A 21,924-nucleotide genomic window follows, 5' to 3' on the forward strand; every position below is an offset into this window, starting at 1 on the left:
TGCAGTTTCCAAGCTTTTGCCTCACAGAGCAGCCCTCCCTCACTGTGCTCCTTCAGACTAGCTAGCAGCAATTAGCAAACATCTGGTGGAACTGAGCATCTGCTGAACTCATTATAGGAGCTACTTCTTGGAGGCTTGGTGAATAGAAGAAAAGTCAGATGAATAAGCAAATGGAAATGAACAAATAGTTGGATGGGATCAATGATTGGATAGATGAATTGATAAATACATTTACAGAATAAGAATTAAGTCTGAAAAGACAATCACTTTTCTCCAGACCAAATTCCATGCTGTTCCAGGAACCCTGAAGGTGTTTCTGCAACTTCCAGTCTTGCAGTTTGTTTTGCTGGTTTTCCTGGTGTTGAAACATTCAGACACATGTGATGTTTTACATCCTCTCCTTTCTTCACTTTTGGAGCCGAGTCATTCCCTCTGGTTTGAGGTTTCAGCTCCCAGGAGGTCAGTGACGCACCGCTGACCTCATGGCGAGAATGTGATGGGTAAAATCTGAAATATGAAATGATTTCTCTTGAAGAGCTGAACCAAAATCATCGACAAAACACCTTGACGATACCGACTTGCAGAGATACACAAAAAGTCCTTTATTGACATTTTTCCCTTCTTTTTTTTATTGATGGGATTTAATCATGTCTGTTTGTACAACAAAAAGAACAGCTTTGAACAACTGAAATGCCCCCAAAATGCAAAGACGTCAAAGAAAGTCCAAACCGGTGGTGGATATGGCTGTTCTGTGGGCCTCCTGCTCCGCTCATCTGCTTCCAGTTTGGTTTGAACTCTGTAATGTTGGCACAAAGGCGTGTCAGTCCAGTCCAACACAGCATTCTGGATTTCTGCTCGGCCGTTTGTCTGCATGGAGGTCCGGTCCGGTCCGCTCTCTGGTGCTGGTCCTGGGTGGGGTTCCGTTGGAGTCGTACGGGATGGGGTGGGGAGTTGGGGGTCAGATGCGCGTGAGTTGGTGCCAGAGGCTGGACGGCAGGATGCTCTCCACCTTCTCCATGATGAAGTTCAGAGGAGCAAACAGCGTGCTGAGGAACTGCAACAACGCAGAAAAACGCAAAGTTACACAAACCCTGAAACTCTTCAGGAGCGTCTGGATAGATTAGCTAACATTTCAATCAGAATCTGCACAAAAAAAAGGAAATCCATGTTGATTTTATTTTTGTTGAAATGCTTCTAAGTAGAATATGTAGGTTTATTTCATGGTACATTTGTGAGAAAAATAGATCAGTGGTTTGAGCTCATCAAAACATGATTAAACCAAATCATCTTTGCCAAACTGCTCATTCTGCTAGTCTCTCTTGTTTGGTGGTGCTGATTGGATGGTTGAAAATGCTGCAGAAAACAAAGCCTCAGTAGTTTTTGTTCTGCCTGTCCCTCATAATTGTCACCAGCTTGGTCACCCACTACTGTGGGACGACATCCTGTTGTTTAACAAGTATTTGTCACAAGTCAGCAAGTCTGGCACAAATATCAAGTGTCAACAGACAGGCTAGTTCTGTTCCCCTCCTCGCCTGTGGTGGCGCTGTTCCACAGGCGAGGGAAAAGACACAAAAACCTCTGAAGACGACATGAGCAACTTCTTTCTTCTCCAAATGATGAAGGATTTCCCCCATCTGGTAAAAAAACCCCACACAAGCCGTTTCTCCCTCTACCACCTGACCCAAACGTTTGCTTTGGTTGTATTTACCCAGAATGCCTTGTGCTGTCTCCGGTCCACTTGGCATGTACATGTGCATTCAAACCGCACCAGAACTTAGACCAAGGTCTTTAGGCAGACCAGCGTTCGCTTCTCTGATCCGCATCAGAGTTTGATTACATGTTCACACCTTCAAGCAGATGAGAGCACAACACTGCACCGATCCACAAACCTTCCAAAACATCCAAGAGTAAAAATGAAACATCACATGAGCATGAAGCTCAAATCATCATTATAGACAACTTGGTTGGAATAAACTAGTTTTCTTAGAGGAAAACACAAACAAGCTATTCAGTTACATCCATGTTAAAAATTCTGCCACATCAAGCAAACAAAAACCTTCTGCTTCCACTTTGAGCTGCTTTGGAAGCGAACAGAGGCGATGGGAGCTGAGGAGTGATGGCAGCTTCAGAACTACGTCATGTAGGTCAGTGAGGCTCCATCATCATCAGATGGTAGATAAGTAAAGAGGAGACTGGCAGCAGACTATCTCCATGATAGTCTACCTCAGCGTCTCTCTTCAAAGAGCACTTCAAAGTGAAGGTGTGTGTTCATGTGTGTGAAGAGTGCAACCTGGGAGATCTGACTGGGTCTGAAAATGACGCCACTTCTGTATCAGCAGCATTACGCCTCATGTTTAGCAGATCTGAGCTCCAACACACATCCAGGCCAAAGTTTAGCACAAGTTTAAGTTGATTTAATCAGGATAGAGATGAATAATGGAAATGGAAATCAGATGGAATTAACACAACATGCTGCAATATTATGACATGTTTGGGTCTGAACACAGTGGATAATCTACAGTTCTGCACAGCCAGGCCAATCCTGTGTTTATCCACCTTCACTACATCCATAAGATGGACAAAACTCAGACTTTACTTTGGCAGAAAGAAAGGAAGTCCCCTAAAGGAAATCAACAACAGAAAGACAAAGTTAGAGAAATCAAACACTGTTCCATTTGAAAACTGTAAGGTTAAATTTCAAACTTTTGATGACTGCAGGGACCAGGAACTGCTTGCTTTTCACAAATCAAAGTATTAGATTAAAAACCAGATATCCTTAAAATATGAAGGAGAAATCTTCCAGTGGAGTTGTGACCAGAAGATGTTGCTGGTTCAGAGGCATGATGCAGCCTCTGCAGCTTCAAGCCTTTTATGACTAAACAGTTTCCTTTATGAGCTCTGCAGATAATTACAACACTGAGTGTGTTCTGAGTCCAACATCAAACAAACAACTCCTAAATATGAAAAGCAAATAAAACAATCAAGTCTGTGAAGTAAAATGGTAAATGTTTGAACTTAGTAGAAGCAGTGTGTGTGCAGAAGGACGCTCTCTGCTGCACACACAGCTTTATAAAGGAGTGTCTGCAGCTTCGCCACCACATGTCCAATTACCTGAACAAGTCACAACATTCAAGTCTGAATACTCACTGCCTTAGCAAACACTCCCATGAGTTCAGGGAACTGGTGTGTGAGCAGAGCCAACATGGCGGTGAAGGAGCAGAGGCCCGCCGTGAAGAGGATGAAGAAGGGCAGCTCCTTCTTGGGGTAGACCGACACCTCGTGAAACACTGCTTCCACACGACACACACACACAACGACACAATGTTAGCACAACATGGGAAAGGTGAAATATCTGCCAGTGGAACTTTTTCATCAATAGTAAGGAATTATTGACTTAAAACAAGCTCCTATTTCTTGCTGAAAGTTTCTTGCATGTTAGGTTTGTTTTATTTCAAGTGTACTAACATAGACTAGAACCAAGACCAAAAACACTTGGTAGGATTTTGTCTTTTTGCACTGCAGATGAAATCTACTTAGTCAGGGTGTGTGTGTGTGTGTGTGGGTGTGTGTGTTTGTTTGTAACACCTTGTGGGGTCTATTTTCCTGACACATGCTACATTGTATGTAGTCCCCACAAAGGGAAACGTTGTTTTTGAGTTAGGGGTTAGATTTAGGACTAAGGTGTGAATTGAGTTTTGGTTAGGGTTAGGTATGTAATGGTTAGGGTTAGGGTTAGGATAAGGGTAAGGTTTAGGCTGTAGAAATGAATGGAAGTCAAAGGAAAGACCCCACAAAGATAACTACGCAAACATGCATGTGTGTCTCTTACTGGGTAGCAGCTCTCTGTCGGCCGTCTCTGTGCAGATGGGGTAGGGGTAGAAGAGGTGACCCTTCTCTAGAGGATATGGAATCATTCTGAATGCTAGAAAACCCAAAAACAAGGAGAGTTTGTGTTAAACTGCTGGATCAGCTGCTTCTCATTTCAAAAGGCTGGCTTTTTGTAGGCGTGTGTGTGTGTGTGCGTGGGTGGGTGTGGGTGTGTGTGTGTGTGTGTGTGTGTGTACGTACTGCCCTCCCATGTACAGTGCAGCAAGTTGAGTGCTCCCTCCACCCGTTTCCAATGCTGCAGGTGGAAGAAGGCGTAGGCGATGGCTTCGCTGTCCCCTCTCTTCAGGATGTGTTCTGGAGGAAGAATTAAACTCTTCATCTCCAGCAGATACTGATGAAGAGGAGGAAGATCAGAGATAAAACCCATGAATTTACTGAACAGTGAATGTATCATTTCCTTCCCCCCCTTCTCAGTCGTGCTCAGCCAGGCTCCAACTCACTTTGGGGACGTGAGGGTTGAACTCCACCGCTCTGTGGATGGCTTCTACTGCATTCATCTCTGCTGTGCTCAGGCCCCGCCTGGACGCTGCCTCTGGAGAGAACCTACACACACACACGCACACACACACCAGCTACCTCATCAGAACAGATTCTGTTTGTTTATTTTGATGATGTTTAGTTCTAGAGTCTGTTCTATTTTAGATTTGTCTTGAAGTTGGAGTAGTGTTGATGCAAAGTGATACTCACTTGTCTGATACTGCCCTGGCTTTGAGCAAGGCAGCCGTGTAGCATATTGTTGCAGATTTGGGTAAGCTAATATCTGCCGGGGAGACAAAAAGCAGAAAAGCAAGAGCTGGCGTTAATATGAGGTTGAAGTGACGGGCGGTGGCGGTTGTGGTCGCCCAGTGAGGTGGTGAAGGGAAAAATGCTCAGAGGAGATTTCACTCATGTGGAGAAATGTTAACATTATTATTTTAGTCCTGTTGCATAAATTAATGCAGAGAAATTTTGTAGAAAAACTCAACACATATATGCTTTCTGAAATTCTACCGGAGGAATCCAGCTCGATGGAAGAAAGCTCAGACTGAAGACAGAAGAGATGAGAATCAATTTGCATAAGAAGCCAGTGGTCAGGTTTGCTCCAAACCTACTGCAGACAGTCGCTCCAAGCACTTTAAATGATAGATAAGATTAAATACTATGAGAAAAAGTGGTGTCATAAGTGTTTTTCAGAGTGAACTTAGGCTATTAAGTTCAATAAAAGCTACTGCAATAAAAGATGCATTTATTCTAAGGCTTTTTACACATATTTATCAAAGGTACAAATAACTGTGTCACACACAATCTCAAAAGTAACTCCATATGGTTGTATTAACATTACATAAAACTTTTCCCATATAGCATCTATCAAGACATAAAGTCACTAAGTTCTGCACAATAAATGGTTAAAAAGCTGAATATAAACCATATCTTATTTGTATTTAAAAGACTCCACAGAAGCTTGGCTTTAGGAACCATGAGCAGGTCAGGGACCAGTCAGGGATTCCCTCTGATGTAGGCTGGGTTCCATCCAGGAAGAGGCACATCAAAGCTCTAGAGAGTAAAACACTTTACAGTTTCCATTTTAGCTCAGGCTCTCTACAGATTGTAGAGTTCAGCTGAAAGGAGAGCTGAGGAGCAGCTGTTGTCATTAACCAGGTCTAGAGGAGCAGGAAGTGTGCTGAGTGGACATGCAATATGTTGTGGACAGGAAATGATTTGCGTGTACAGGAAGTGTGTCACAGATCTGTGAACTCACCGTCATACTTGGCCAGAACCGCCTGGACGTCGGCGTAGTTCTGGAGCTCCAGTAGTGACTCCAGCAGGTTCTCATGGATGTTGAACATACTGAGGAGAGGGAACTCCTTCATTAACTGGAAAACACACAACTGTTGTTACATGTTATATCAGGCAGGGGGCAGCACAGTCAACAGGCAAAAACATTGATGTTTCAACAGCAAGGTAATTCTATCAAATAGAAACTCAGAAAATTATAAGTGATATTTTTTGTAAAAGCAAATTTACTGCTTACATCTCTCATCATCTTGACTGCTTCTCGTGTTCGGCCCAGCTTTCTGGAGCACATGGCCAGCCGCCTCTTTATATACACCAACACGTTGGTGTCTCTTCCTGGGAAACACACACCAGAAACCAAATCATCACAAACTCAAGACACTCAGCAAACAAATAACTGAGAATGTTCTAGAAAAGAAATTTCTAACCTTTTCATTTTTTCGTATTTTTGTGTCATTATAAACACACATACACAAACATTTTGTGAGAGAGACCAACACAAAGTAAGCAAATGTAAAAAAAAAGAGTTTTTGAAAGCTTTTACAAATAAAAATCTGAAAAGTATGGCATAAATTTAGATTCAGCCCTGTTTATCCTGAAATCCCTAAGGAAAACTAAGTGCCTTCAGAAATCACCTGACCAATAAACAGAGTCCATCTGTGTGGGATTTCATCTGACTCTAGAAAGAATATGAAAGAAATAAAAATGATCAAAGGTCCTGATCATTTTGGAAGTAAGCACAAGAGTTTACTTTTTGAGGACAAAGCATTTTTAAAAGGGAGATTTTCTTTTATCAAACAAACAAGATTCTTACCTTATGCTTAGCTTAACGACAAACATCTTTTGTAAAATCAATGTTCTGTTGAACCACAGAAGTTTGGTACATTTGTGAAACAGAATATTAGTGAATGAAGACCTTTGGATAAAGATTTGTTGTTTTTTTTTCCATTCACATCAGTTATATATTTTTGGGTTAATAAATATGGTTAAACTGAAAAAATAAAAACAGAAAAAGTGGAATCTGTGAAAAAACACAATGTACACCACAGCACCCTGCATTATGCACTACTTTATGTTGATCAATCTCATAATATCCCGCTAACACACATGGTAACGTTAGAAACTGCGGTGTGAAGAGCTGACTCAGCGGCTGTTACTCACTGTGCTGGGCTTCGTACTGTGTCCCGTGGTGCTGCAGCTGCTGGCTGCGGCGGTAGCAGCCCTCTCCAGCTTTAAGCGCCTGTTTAAATAACCGCTCAGCCTCCATTATGGTGGTGGCTTCTTCCTCTGCCAGGAGGATGTATGCTGTAGCACAGCTACGGGAGGACAGAAGAGACAAAAAGCCACCAGAGGACTAAAAACCAACACGGCCTCACATCAGCTCTCATGTTTGCCAAGTCAACACACGGAGTCTGAATAAGGAATTTAATATTCTTCTGAACACTATGGAAAAATTAAAAATTAAGTTATGTCTCAGTGGTCCAATTTCATCACCTGAATGGGGAGACGAAAAACACTCCAGGCTGGACATGATAAACAAATGGCTGATTAAAAGCTGCTCTGCCAGCTCAGTGACCTTCATCGATAACCTCTGGATCTATTGGCAGTGCTTTCACCTTTTTGGAAGAGGCGGACGCAATCTTTTTTTATTTTTTTCTCCCCTTCAGGGGGTCTTTTTGTGGGCCCTAGTGTCCCTTATATAAAAGTAGGCTGACAGAAAAGGGGGAAGGAGAGGGGGGAAGACATGCGGCAAATGTCGCTGGGTCCGGGAATCGAACCCACGACGGCCGAGTCGAGGACTCAAGGCCTCCAAACGTGGGTCGCACTAACCCCTACGCCACCACAGCACGCCCGGCTTAATAAACATGGGATAAAGCTACTCACTGCAAACCTTTTTCATTTTATCAACAAGGACAATAATGTGATCATTGCTTCAGAAGAACAGGCTCAAGGAGTTCTGACTAGGATGGAACCCTCCACGTATCAGGAGCAAACTATTCCAAAACAAGCTGATACAACATCGACTGGAGACAGAGCGATTGGTTCCCTTCCTCCTTCTCCCCTCCCTCTCTGCTCCTCCACTCATTCACAGGATTCACAAGACACCTATGAAGAAATGTCTTCTGGACCAGAGTTTCTCAAATCTACAGATGGAATGAATCAACAGGTTCTACTTGGCACGTCTCTCCTTAGCGCTCACGTAGCAGACCTCACTTCATTTAAGCCACCTGACTCTAACTTCCCAGAGGATCCATCACTCTGCGTTTCTGAGGTCTGAGGCCGGGGTCCAACGTTTGCGTGTTTGTTGGGGTGGAATCCAGATAGGTAAAATGGCGCTGTTGTCAGTTGCTATGGCAAAGAGTCTGCGTGTATTTTTTCCTGACACAGAGTGAGAAAAAATTGGTTTTGAGTTGTATTTCCTACGCTGTTGCGCGTAGCACCGAATTAACATCTACATCTCCAGGTTTCATTTTGTTAATGGGATCATTCTACCGCGACAGCGTGGCTACTGATGGCAAGTAAAATAATCGGCTTTTCTCGTCCAGCACATCTGCAAAATTTCTGCCTGTAAACAATAACATACACTGCTCAAAAAAATAAAGGGAACACTTAAACAACACAATATAACTCCAAGTAAATCAAACTTCTGTGAAATCAAACTGTCCACTTAGGAAGCAACACTGATTGACAATCAATTTCACCTGCTGTTGTGCAAATGGAATAGACAACAGGTGAAAATTATTGGCAATTAGCAAGACACACTCAATAAAGGAGTGGTTCTGCAGTTGGGACCACAGACCACTTCTCAGTACCTATGCTGTCTGGCTGATGTTTTGGTCAGTTTTGAATGTTGGTGGTGCTTTCACACTCGTGGTAGCATGAGACGGACTCCACAACCCACACAAGTGGCTCAGGTAGTGCAGCTCATCCAGGATGGCACATCAATGCGAGCTGTGGCAAGAAGGTTTGCTGTGTCTGTCAGCGTAGTGTCCAGAGGCTGGAGGCGCTACCAGGAGACAGGCCAGTACACCAGGAGACGTGGAGGAGGCCATAGGAGGGCAACAACCCAGCAGCAGGACCGCTACCTCCGCCTTTGTGCAAGAAGGAACAGGAGGAGCACTGCCAGAGCCCTGCAAAATGACCTCCAGCAGGCCACAAATGTGCATGTGTCTGCACAAACGGTTAGAAACCGACTCCATGAGGATGGTATGAGGGCCCGACGTCCACAGATGGGGGTTGTGCTCACAGCCCAACACCGTGCAGGACGCTTGGCATTTGCCAGAGAACACCAGGATTGGCAAATTCGCCACTGGCGCCTTGTGCGCTTCACAGATGAAAGCAGGTTCACACTGAGCACATGTGACAGACGTGACAGAGTCTGGAGACGCCGTGGAGAGCGGTCTGCTGCCTGCAACATCCTTCAGCATGACCGGTTTGGCAGTGGGTCAGTAATGGTGTGGGGTGGCATTTCTTTGGAGGGCCGCACAGCCCTCCATGTGCTCACCAGAGGTAGCCTGACTGCCATTAGGTACCGAGATGAGATCCTCAGACCCCTTGTGAGACCATATGCTGGTGCAGTTGGCCCTGGGTTCCTCCTAATGCAGGACAATGCTAGACCTCATGTGGCTGGAGTGCGTCAGCAGTTCCTGCAAGATGAAGGCATTGAAGCTATGGACTGGCCAGCCCGTTCCCCAGACCTGAATCCGATTGAGCACATCTGGGACATCATGTCTCGCTCCATCCACCAATGTCACGTTGCACCACAGACTGTCCAGGAGTTGGCGGATGCTTTAGTCCAGGTCTGGGAGGAGATCCCTCAGGAGACCATCCGCCACCTCATCAGGAGCATGCCCAGGTGTTGTAGGGAGGTCATACAGGCACGTGGAGGCCACACACAATACTGAGCCTCATTTTGACTTGTTTTAAGGACATTACATTAAAGTTGGATCAGCGTGTAGTGTTATTTCACTTTAATTTTGTGTGTGGCTCCAAATCCAGGCCTCCATTGGTTAATAAATTTGATTTCCATTGATGATTTTTGTGTGATTTTGTTGTCAGCACATTCAACTTTGTACAGAACAAAGTATTCAATGAGAATATTTCTTTCATTCAGATCTAGGATGTGCTATTTGAGTGTTCCCTTTATTTTTTTGAGCAGTGTATATATATAGGGTAGGGATATACAGTGAACCCTTGCTATATCGCGGTTCACCTTTCACGGTCTCGCTTCTTCATGGATTTGCATCGTGCATTGTGTTCTGCATTCTGATTGGCTAAACAGTCTCTCTGCTTCTTCTCTACCTGTGTGTCAACAACGTTGCGGGTAATATGTACACGTATGTAAAACAGCTTGCCAATTTCAAGAATCTTTTTGCCAGAAGAAGAAGGAGCGACAACAACTACAGATAACTATCTTCTTCTCGAAAAAACACACCTGCACCGCGGGCTTTAGAAGAAAAAAACGCTACAGAGCGAAGTCAGGATGCAGCGGCTCAGTCAGAAGAGCAGTGAAATACACGAGAGTCACTATTTATCCTACTGTACTTTGTATTTTTTTTCATAATCATTTTTCATTTTCTCCCGTTCTAATCCAATGACTCGGTCGCGGTGGGGCGGCGCTGATCTCTGCAATTTGAAGCCTTCAGTTCGTATTGATGATTAAAATTATTATTTTACAGTACAGTAGTTATTTGTAAAAAAAGAAAAAACGTTTATACAGTACTTTTATTTGTTAAACAAATGCTTGGGCTTGTAAAAAGGTTTTGTTCTTTGGTTTCAATGTATTATGGAGTATTTTATTATATAATAATTGTAAAAAAAAAAAAAAGGTTACCACTTCACGGATTTCACCTATCACGGGATCTTTATGGAACGTAAGCCCCGCAAAAAACGAAGGATCACTGTACCCCTACCCTATATAAGTAGGGATATATCGTACATCCCTACCGATAAAATACTTATGTCAGTCTGATTTCATGTTGAAAGCGATATGTATGTAAAATACAAAGCGCAGTGTTCCCAGTGCATTTTTTATAATAACAGTTATAAGAATTTTCCTACACAAAACTGTACACTGTGGATTGTTGTCAGTGCAGAACTCACTCTTCTAGCTCCAGTGCTTCGTGTGCTGCAGAGATGCGAGCCTGCGGGTTTCTTTCTCTCCACGCCTTCTGCATGACTGCAGGAACACACACACATACACACACAGCCCCTTATTTATTAGGCATAAGGCACATATCATATGTAATTTTTATGGATTTTCTTACTGGCATCAGCTGGTCGCAAGTGGTCTGAGTCGCATGTGAAGAAGGTCTGATGATCTTGTGCTGACAGATTCATGTCATAGTAAGTCAGCGGCTCTCGACCCGTTACCCATGTATAACTGGACAGAGGAAACATGGCACAACAGGAGAAACCAGGTGTTATTGGCTGAAGCTTCAGGATTAAAATCACGCTATGGCAAAAAAAAAGCAGCAGCTGAGTTAAGAGGAATCAGGAGGAATAACAACAGCTAACAGGGACAAAAACTGATGAAAACTGATTAGACATGGGAGAAAAACAGATGAGAGAATTAGAAAAGGTGAGAGCAGCAGCAGCAGAACAACACAGACGAGTCTTTTCTCATACTCACCGATTATATTCAGCTCCACGAAATAAATTTAGAGGATTTCTCCACACTTTACATTCTGCACAGCCAGAGAAAGAACAACACAGACCAGGAGAGTCAAATCAGAGTAGTTCAGTCTGCTCTTCACATCTACCCTGTAATATTTTGTTAGCTTAAAAACACAAGTGTCTTCACTTCTTCCCACCAAAAGGACAAATATTACACTATTAGGCAGCACAGTCACCACGTCCCTGTCATATTAACATCACTCTGATTGGCTGTTCAGTTTAGCATAAAAGATCTAATAATAGAACAGAGTTCTTCTTTCCCAGATGTACAGTGCCTTGCAAAAGTTCACAAACCAGCTGCAGTCACATTCCAACCACCAACCAGTTAGGGTACGGTTACGTCTCTACCAGCTATGGCCCAAACCTGGACACTGGAACAATGTTTAGACCGCTTTTCTAGTCAAAACAACCTGTCAATTTTATACAGGAGAGACATTTACCCATTTATACAACTACATACAAATACATCTATACACTGCTGTACAAATCAGAAGGAAACTTGGCTTTAGATGTCACTTCAGTCACCAGGAAGACCTCCCTCTCTCCATAGAATCACCCATTCTTTAAAAACTTTCTCCAGACTGGATGGGGAGTGTCTGTGAGTAGAATTTTTCAAGCCCTGCTAAAGATCCTTCAATTGGACTTTGACTAGGCCATTCTAACATAAATATGCATTTTGTTACAGATCCGGGGGAGTGTTTAGGGTGACTGTCTTGCTTTACAGTGAATTTCCACCACTAAAAGCCACAATTAGTTTAAAATGAATCTGAAAAGATTTTTTTTTTTTTGAAAGAGCAAACATAAGAAAAATGGTTTGTAAACCCTACATTAAGAAAAGATCATTAAATGATCTTTTCTGTCATTAAATGATCATTAAATGATCTTGTTCAAGTCCAGTGTGTTTTTATTGCTTTAGTTTAAATCAAATAAATTAAATAAACATGGTATTTGAACAGTTGGACTTTCTAAAGTCTTTGGTGTGTATTCTGATTTACAGCTGAGGAACTCAAAACAAGTTAGTCAAAGTTAGATTAATAAATGCAATTTCTGTTCTGATCTTTCAGTCTCAAACATAACCCAAAATAATTGTCAAAATTAAAATGTGACTTAAGATTACTAATAAATGCTCTGATAAAGCTAAAGTTATAACTGGTAACTTTACCAAGGAGTTGAGATTCTGAGTCCCTCAAAAATACTCGGAGCAACGTTAGCTAAAAAAGACTCCTGTATTTTGAAATGCTCTGAATTTGAAGCACCAATGTGCCAAGAGGAAGACATTGCAGAAGTAAAGCATGATGGGATTGTGTGACCACTATCTTTAGTCATCACTTCTCTGTGTAGCGTTTATACTCTGACGAGAAGCGCAGCCACTTCTTACCAGACACACTTTGCCGATTGGAGTCAGCGTCTCCGTTGCTTGTGTTAGAGCTGCTGGGGGAACTGCTATCCACTCCACCCAGCAGGGGGCGCAGGTGGCTCACAGACACTTGCTCTATGAAGGAGGTCCCATATTTCCTGAAATACCACCACTCAAAGATCTGAGAAAGGAAGCACAGATGATAGAGCGCTTTAATGAACTCAGAATTAAACAGTCATTTCCATCAAATTGAAAAATGTGCAAAATCATAAAATTGGACTTAAAATATAAAACTAGCATGAGAGAAACTGAAAGCAGTACAAGTAGTTTCATAGCACTTACCAAGCAAACAGGAATAAAATGAAGGAGCTAGCTGATAAAACACCTCATGAGCTAAACAACTTTACAAACGATGAGCAAGTCTTGCAACAACGTTGTTGTTGCAAACTAAGAAGCTTCATTAACACGGCCTGACACATGACCCCAAGTGGCATGCTTGGGTTCATGCACTGTCTGTCTGTCTGTCATTTATATATATATACAGTGATGTCCGTAACGCGTCGGACCACTTTTTTCAGTAACGAGTAATCTAACGCGTTGCTATTTCAAATCCAGTTGTCAGACTGCAGTTACTTATCGAAATCACTTTGCGTTACTGTGCGTTACTATTTTCTTTTGTAATTTAATTTTATTTCCTCTACGCGTCTTGGGGAGTGACCCCCGTTTCTACACGACAGTGTCAGCAGCGACAGAAATGTACACAATGGAGGAAAGATGCGCATTTTGTTGCTGAAAAGGAACTATTTTGAGATTCGGTCGCCAATTCTGTTTATTATAAGCGGCTTTGGGCTTGTTTTGTTCTTTCGAAAGTCGCTTGCAAATTTAATGAGTCGCAGGATGCGCTTTTTGGGCTTGGAAATAAGCAGACATAAACCCCAGAATCTGTCTGACATCCAGTTAGTTTTTGTCCATCATTTCCCGGATGATCCGTTCCGCTGTGTCTTAGTTAATGTCAAGTCAATATATTACCTGTGACTGACGTCGAGCTTCACGTTGAGCTCCAGAAAACTGCAAACATCGAGACTAATATGAACAGTGCAACAAACGTGAAAACAGCCACGAATGAACGTGTCCGTAAAGTTGTGCAACTAAATGCCATTATAATCAGTAATATTAAGATAAGTGTCACAAATCTGTGCAGCGGGACATCTGAGTTGTGGAGCTGCAGGAGGAGCACTGTGCGCTGCGCTGACAGCAAACGGGGGGGGGGAGGGTATAACATCTTATTTATAGTTTTCCAGACAACACTGGAACACACAAAAGCATGCACAAATTACTAAAAAAATTTTTGTACTGCTGTAACATTACACATTCTCCCCTTCAGTTTAACCTTATAAGTGGATATATAATATATTGTCATATTGTTGATGTTACAATTATAAAATAACTTGCAATTAAGTTTTGGCAAAGATCAATGTAATTTTCACAGGTGGCGGAGCGTTGTTGTTAGCAGCTGTTGAAAGTAACTAAAAAAGTTAATTTTAATGTAACTTAGTTACTTTCCAAATAGGAATAGGAATAGGAAAAGGGGTATGACTACATAAGTTATACTTCAGCATACTCCTTTTCAGACTCATAATCACCGATGTGATGTGTTTTTTTTGTTTGTTTCTTTTTTTTTCTTTTTTAAAAGAAATATATTATGTACTTTGTGTCGTTTACACTGTCGGTGAAAGGTTTGTCTGAAATAAACTAAACTAAACTAAACTAAACTAAACAAATCAAGTAACTGGTAATCTAAGTTACTTTTTCAAGGAGTAATCGGTAATCCGATTAAAGTAACTTTTTCGAAGTAACTATATCCAGTATATAATATATATATATATATATATATATATATATATATATATTTTTTTTTTTTTAAGAAAAAGCCAGGCAGCTTTGCTAACCTAATACTGATCATTTAAGTTCCAAAATTTTATGCACAAATATATTTTTGTTTAAATATAAAATGATGGAATTTGATACAAAATGGAACAATGTATAATTGTTTTTGTTTACACCGTTTATTGCTCTTGTCAGTCACATAATTTAAACAGAATCTCTCGATGGTTTGAGTAGAAAAATTGGTTTCAGAATCAAATTCTGTTTCTAAAAATTGAAATTGAATCTGAAGTCACTGAAAGATACACACCTCTACATCATTACATCTACAGTGCAGTCTGATTAAGAAACCATTTTTCAAAGCAGTAGTGAGTTTTTAGATCCCTAAATTTAAAAAAACATGTGTAAATACGTGAGGAGGAAAGAAAGTAAACACAAAAGTATCAAGTTGGACATGGCTTTACCTCCATACCACAAACGTGGCACAGAGGTAACAAGGTTCCTCTATGTCAACAAAGTGTGGGAACATTACTCAGGAAATGTTACTTTATATTATTGATTTAGGAAAACTTTTCAAAATATAGGTTGTCAACAAAAAAAAAGTTACAATGAAAATGTGGCATGAGAAAAAAAGTACACCCCATGATTCTATGGGTGTACTTAGCAGCAGTAGCTTGTTGTTTTCAGTGTGACTTTGTATTTCACATCACTGTGGAGGAATCTTCCTCCACAGTTGTCTTTGATTTTCTTTTTCAGTACTTTTGTTGTAGATTAGCTGATGTGTTTGGGATGGCATCATTTAGGTTTTTTAGTTTTCAGAGAACTCACATTTGGCTTCTATACTCCTATGGTGTCCAGAGGAGCTTAATCCAAAATTATCATCCCCCCTCCAAAAAAAAGAAATGCTTAGTCTATGAAGTGCTTGTGCTAATAATATGAATGTCAGAATCTTGCTGAGATGTTGACAGTAGCTTCGTTTCTAATAAAAGTGTGCACAAATCTTGGCTGATATTCTGTGAATGTCGGAAAAACACATTTTCACAATTTTGATATTTCCATTAAGTAAGAAATGTGATGATGTGAGAGCTGGTGGAGCCAGCTGCAGATTGTCAGAAAAAAAACACAAACATTATCCTCCTATCATTTCCTGTAGTCTTCTTCGTGGTTTCCGTCAGTAGTGACATCCGGCTGTTGATCACGTGATTGGTATGATACAAAAAATTGTTTCCGTTGCAGTGTTGAAATACATCTATTTCGATCTGGCAGAAAAAAAAAATCACTTCATCCTAGCAGAAAAACTTTTTATCAAAAATAAAAAATAAACAGTCTTTTTTTTTCAAAATTGCCATGTTTCCATTCAGCTAATTTATTTTCATAATTCCAATTTGCAAAATTTTAGCATGAACGGAAATGCAGCTAGTGATGCTCTTGAATGTTTTTCATTTGTGAATAATTCTTTTTACATCGGAATGAAAAATCGATGGCCAACAACGACAGAGACTGTTGTCTTTCCTCTCGCTCTCCTGTAAGTTCCAGACCAGAAAACAACCCAAAATAAGTTTTATATAGGTTTTTTTTTTTTTAATAAAGGTTCTCACACCTGCTGAAGATCAGTTAATAAGGTGCAGCACCCAGCTCTCCCTTCAGGTTTCCACAGATCCATTTGACTTCATTTATTAATAAATGACACTCTATGAGACTTCTTGGTTTCTGTACAGCTAAGATTGGATTTCATATTTTTTTAGAACCTGGTAAATATTGGGGATGTAAAACTTTAAAATGAAATGAGCGTATACTTTAATTTTTACTAAGACTTTTAATTGACAACCACTGAAATGACCAAGAAGAGCAACACAAACTCAAATTGTTGTGCCACTGACTTAACAAAAAACCAAGCCATTTTCATTTAGTCATTTCAGAGCATGTGCCAAGCTCAAAACCATTTCCAAGCCTCCTACACAAACTGGCTGAAAGCCTGCAGGGAAGAGAGAGAGAGTTAATTAACAGAAGGACTATTTTAAACTACAGATCAAACACTGCTGCACAGTTTGCCGTCTCTAAAAAGACTGGAAGAGGGAAAACTCTAGAAATCTGTGAGTACATAATGTACAGCAGTAAAGATGTTGAATTGTAGTCGGGTGATTAGACTAGATCCATATGCTCCACTGAAGAACAACCAAGAGAAAAGACTTCCAGTCAGTGAAGCTTATTATGGCTTTTAAACCAATAAGTGATTCTAACAAATAACCCCTTTAGCTTACAAGTGTACAAAGGAGCCAATAAAAATTCTTTCCCTCCAACGAGATGAATGAGAGTGAGAGTTAAAAATCGCACGGTCGTCAAACTGAACATAGGACTTTTATTCTCAGTTGATGCACTAAGAAATGTAACACAAAATCTGAAAGCGGTAAGAGTCCCAAACATTTTAGCAGAGATGCACCAATAAATGGTTTGGTGACTGAAATGTGTCGATTTTCAGCTTTTATCCATCCTGATAAATGAATGGTCAGAAACTCTAAAATATCAAATCAGCAAAAAAAAAGTCTGATTTGTATAAAAGTACTTTGCTGTAGGGATGCACAACATATTGGCATCTAGAGATTTCTATCAAACAGCAACAAGATTTCTATCTTGTTGCTGTTTGTTTCTGGAGGGGAGCGAGCAGAAGTTGCTCATGTGGTCATTGTCTAGTCATTTGTTAGGTGACACTACCTGCTTTTCCATTTACCATATAAATGCATAATTTGCGAATTTGAAAATAAATTTGCTTAATGGAAACACTCCAAATCGTTTTATCAAAACTCATATTTTGATAAAACGATTTGGAACTTTATTGGTGTATTAAAATTTGTTTATTTTGCAAAACTGACACTTTTTTCGCATCACAAGCAAGTCACATGATCAACAACTGGACACTGCCACTGCCACAAACCACGAAGACGACGACAGGAAGTAGTTGGAGAATGATGCCACAGGATGTTTTGTAATGATTTATCACATGAACACACTTATTTGTGTGATTTTAATTGTGTTTCTAATTAAGTGGAAACACTGCAATTGCAAAGTTGTGTTTTTTCAACATAAGCGAAATATTGACAAAGTTTTGCGCACATTTGTAAAGGAATCGCAGCTAGTTAGTGATGCAGCGCAGGACTGAGGTGATTTTTCCAAAGTGTCGATTTATGTGTATAATATATACAATATCAGTAAATATTATCAACCATAACGTCCTATATTTTATTACTAGTGCATCCCCACATGTCTGAATTGTTAATAAGCTCAAATATCTCATATGAAAGTCATCATCAATGCCTGTTTTAGTGCAGATATGTGAAATCTAAAGACAAGCACAGCTTACCAATATGAGTCCAGATATGAGGGAGGAAGTGCCTGTCAGAGCCACGTAGAACTTGGGAGTCAAGGTGTTGAGAAACATGCTTACTACAGAGAGAACACAAAAAACAAGATGGTACAGAGGTTAGTTCTTCCTAATAAAACAGTCTCTCTTCCAGGCAACAGAGACCTGCTTTAGAAAACATGTTTGTAAGATCAAATGCTGTAGAACCTTTGAAAAAAAAAAAGTAGGTCGTGTCTACAGAGAAACATCAAAAAGGCTCAAGATTCAAGGATATTTGTAATTCCAGCACAGAAAATGTTTCATACAGAATATCATTTTCATGTTTGTATGGTGTTTCCCAGAGAGCCCTGCTGCTCAGATGTGAAATTACATAAGAACCAAGAGAACAACGTAGAGAGTGAGGAACAAAATGAGACAGAAATGGCAGCTGAACTAGGAAACGCAACGGCAAGGTTACTTTGAGTAGAAAAAAAGCGATTTATAACAAAAACTGAACATTTAGGTGGTTAAAATAAAAAATGTATTTAGATACAGAAATCGCTTTGTCAAACTCCAACTAGGCCATAAAGGTGTCTTTTACTTTCCCGCAATCTTTTGTTGAATTGTTTGGAATATCACTAAGAATGGAAGCAATAAAACGGAGGCACCATTCCGCCACAACGAGCCACACAAACCTGACCAGGAGGAAGAGAAAACAAGCTGCAGGTGACCCGTCCATATACTACCATACATTATCCAACTGTATGATGTTCGGAAAAGAACATTTCTTAGTTCCATTTACACAGTTTAATTAGTCTTATAAGAGCTTTCATTTGACTTTCCAAACTGCTGAATGTCTCTTTATCCACAGAGAAAAAAATGTTCTTTTATAACTTCTTCCTAGATAATTCCTTAAACATTTAACGCAGTGACAAATTACAAAGTAACGACAGAGAGGCAGTATCGCTGAGGCTCAGACATAGAGAAGGCATGAAAAGCCTTAGTTCTCAATTACAATGTAGAAATGTGTAACTTTGAAAAAGCTGGGCTTCCTTAGATAGAAACTTTTTAAACTAATTTGAAAAAAGAATTGAGCTTCAAGCACTGTTTGAGAACTAGGACCTGTGATTAAATTGAAATGACTTGAGATGAAATTTGTTGTGAATTGGCGCTATAGAAGTAAAACTGAATTGAAGTTAGGTAACAGCATGTCCCCATAGTGTTTGATAAGGCTTGCTGTGTGTGAACCTTAAACATGCTCTGTCTCTTTAAAGGTGCCAGCTGTCATCAGCTTTCCAACAACAGTAAAATGCAGTGGGCAAATTAGAGCATTCTCTTATTAAATTGACCAGATTTTATTGATGCAAGAATTTTATTCTTAAAACTGCTTTTATTTTTTGCACTTGTATTTTACGTGTATTAATAGGAAAGTTTAGGATCTACATTTGTGTGTCTAGAGCTTTGCAGTAGAAGTACCTAAAAAAAACTGAAAAGGAGTTGTAAATATTATTTCTTTTGTCACTTTGTTTTGTAAATACCACAAAATATATCTTCCTGTGGAATTTTAAAAAAAGTTTATCAAGGCAAAAACTTTATAATTTAACGCTATGATAAACCAACACTCTTCCACTCATGTTTCCGTTTGTTTATTCAAGTTTATTTATGATGTACAGTAGAGACCAAAGGTTTGGACACACCTTCTGTCCAAACAGAACTATATACAGTCTGTACTGTATATATATATACAGTAGAGACCAGAAGTTTGGACACACCTTCTAATTCAATGGGTTTTCTTTATTTTCATGACTATTTATAAGACAAGAAATCCCACTTATTAACCTGACAGGGCACAGCTATGAAGTGAAAACCATTTCAGGTGACTACCTCTTGAAGCTCATCAAGAAAATGCAGAGTGTGTGCAAAGCAGTAATCACAGCAAAAGGTTGCTACTTTGAAGAAACTAGAATATAAGGGCTATTTTCAGTTGTTTTACACTTTTTTGTTTAGTGCATATTTCCACATGTGTTATTCATAGTTTTGATGCCTTCAGTGTGAATCTACAATGTCAATAGTCATGAAAATAAAGGAAACTCATTGAATTAAAAGGTGTGTCCAAATTTTTAGTCTGTACTGTACATAAACTAAAAATTAATAAAACACAAATGGTGAAAAAAAATATGGCAATGATGATATTAGTAGCAATATGTGATGATTTCTCTTTCCTCTCATCTGTGCTTCCATCATTCTGACCTTTAGCATTTTAGTGTCTGGTGTGACCTGCTGCTTGACGTCCAACTAGCTAAATATAACATTAGCATGAAAAATTAAAGTTCACAGCACCTGGAATACACAATCCCTCCGGATCACCACATTTTTCGCGCTAATGCATAATTGTGAGTTTATTGCATATTTTCAGAAAAAAAAGGTGAGAAACGTTAGCTTTAAGTGACTGCTAACTCCTATCTGCAGGTGGCAGTAATTCTAACTTCTACTACATACTCTGCTGCCTCAGCCTTACCTGAAGTCAAGTTAGTCTGTCATTGTATCGGATTGTATCCCAAGGTATTGAAAGAGAATTAATGAGGAAAAAATATTGCAAGATTTCTGAAGTCATTACCAAAATAATGACTTTGCAAAAAAAATTAAAATGGCAAAATCCTGGAGGGACTGACTGTATTAGCCAACAATTGTTGAACTCCAAATAATTGTGATGTGAATATTACACACACTGACACTGTGATGAAGATATTGTCAAGGTATTTAAATGGCTGTTTTACCTGATGGACCTTAAACAAGGTACAAAGAGAAATGCTTAAATTTACTGTAAAATCACTGAAATAATTTTTTTTTTTTGCTACACTCTCCATTCATGGGACTGTAATACTGGTAAATGTAGAGCTATCCATTAGAGTTAAGATTTAAAAAAAAAATCACATTAACTTTAATGCAGTATGATAATTCTTAATACTTTATCCCTCTAATCAGCCCAGTCTTTAGCCTGGTACATTTGGGCGGGGATTTAAGGTCATGTTGCCTCCTTATTAAGTCTTGAGAACGAGAGCAGACGCCACTCAGATAGTCCGGCCTTATGCAAACACAGACAAACATGTGCATAAATTAAGTGCAGCTGGATAGCTATTCAGAGTAGTAAAGTGGAGCCTCTCACTCCTACAGAAAAGGCCTTTCTGAGAGGCTTGCAGTAAAACCCTCATCACAGCTGCCACTGGTCTGAATTAGAAGAGGACGCTGCTGTCTGCCTGACGAATGAGTTCTAATTAAGTCACCCTATGAACCATAATTAGACACAACAGTTTATCCACATTACCCAAAGAACAGGGCGCAGAGCAAGCTATATGTACGCATATTTCATTTATTAACAGCTTTGACAATATGATAGCATTTCTGGTCTTCATCTCTTTCAGTGCAACATTTTTCAAGTCAAAATTCCAAAGATTTAAAGACTTCAATAGCTCAGATTTATCAGTAAAGTTGGAGAACAAAATATATTTTTCAACATATTTTGTTTTGAATTGAACGTGTGTTGGTGTTTTTATATAAAATAATTATTCAGCCCAGTAAATAAAAATTTACCGGGTTGCTCATGTTAAACCTCGACTTTTATGTCTTCATTTCTGTTGCCACTGTTTACAAAAGCTACTGCAGATTTAGAAACAAAAATATTTGTGTCACATTTGGGCAACACAAATATCTGTTTTACCATAATTAGGTAATTATCTAAAAACATGTTAGGACATCTTTTACCCGTTTTATTGCTGTTGCAAATTATTCATGAAAAAGAAAACTTTTGAACAAAAATGGTTTTCTGAGGCTGTAGATCTTTTGCAGATGGAAACAAATCATCAATCTGATAGAGAACACCTGATATAGCTTGAACAGTTTTGCAAGGAAGAATGGAGTAAAACTCAGCAGCCTGATTGAGGCTTGACCGCACAGACTCCATGCTCCAAAGGTCCATGAATCCTATCAAAATGCTTTCTTTAAAATCTAG

The 21,924-nt window shown here is 39.8% G+C and overlaps 1 protein-coding gene across 5 annotated transcripts in view; it reads right to left on the reverse strand.

Annotated features, from left to right (window-relative positions):
• Positions 1-578: 578 nt before the first annotated feature.
• LOC116709477 (suppressor of tumorigenicity 7 protein homolog) overlaps positions 579-21,924 on the reverse strand; it is a 52,693-nt gene continuing 31,347 nt past the window's right edge. For 2 of the 5 annotated variants that reach the window (XM_032548056.1, XM_032548022.1), the window contains 14 exons: positions 17,937-18,019; positions 12,716-12,875; positions 11,294-11,348; positions 10,929-11,044; positions 10,765-10,840; positions 6,823-6,977; positions 5,900-5,997; positions 5,627-5,756; positions 4,576-4,648; positions 4,329-4,431; positions 4,069-4,219; positions 3,830-3,922; positions 3,148-3,290; positions 579-1,054 (listed from right to left, as the gene is read on the reverse strand). In XM_032548056.1, the coding sequence (XP_032403947.1) occupies positions 959-1,054; positions 3,148-3,290; positions 3,830-3,922; positions 4,069-4,219; positions 4,329-4,431; positions 4,576-4,648; positions 5,627-5,756; positions 5,900-5,997; positions 6,823-6,977; positions 10,765-10,840; positions 10,929-11,044; positions 11,294-11,348; positions 12,716-12,875; positions 17,937-18,014 (1,527 nt within the window). In that variant the 5' untranslated portion in view covers positions 18,015-18,019 and the 3' untranslated portion in view covers positions 579-958. The remainder of the gene's footprint in view (positions 1,055-3,147; positions 3,291-3,829; positions 3,923-4,068; positions 4,220-4,328; positions 4,432-4,575; positions 4,649-5,626; positions 5,757-5,899; positions 5,998-6,822; positions 6,978-10,764; positions 10,841-10,928; positions 11,045-11,293; positions 11,349-12,715; positions 12,876-17,936; positions 18,020-21,924) is intronic. The other 3 variants (XM_032548031.1, XM_032548048.1, XM_032548040.1) reach the window with 3 other exon arrangements.

Source organism: Xiphophorus hellerii, chromosome 2 (genome assembly GCF_003331165.1).
Source record: "Xiphophorus hellerii strain 12219 chromosome 2, Xiphophorus_hellerii-4.1, whole genome shotgun sequence".
In the NCBI taxonomy this organism is placed as follows: Eukaryota; Metazoa; Chordata; class Actinopteri; order Cyprinodontiformes; family Poeciliidae; genus Xiphophorus; species Xiphophorus hellerii.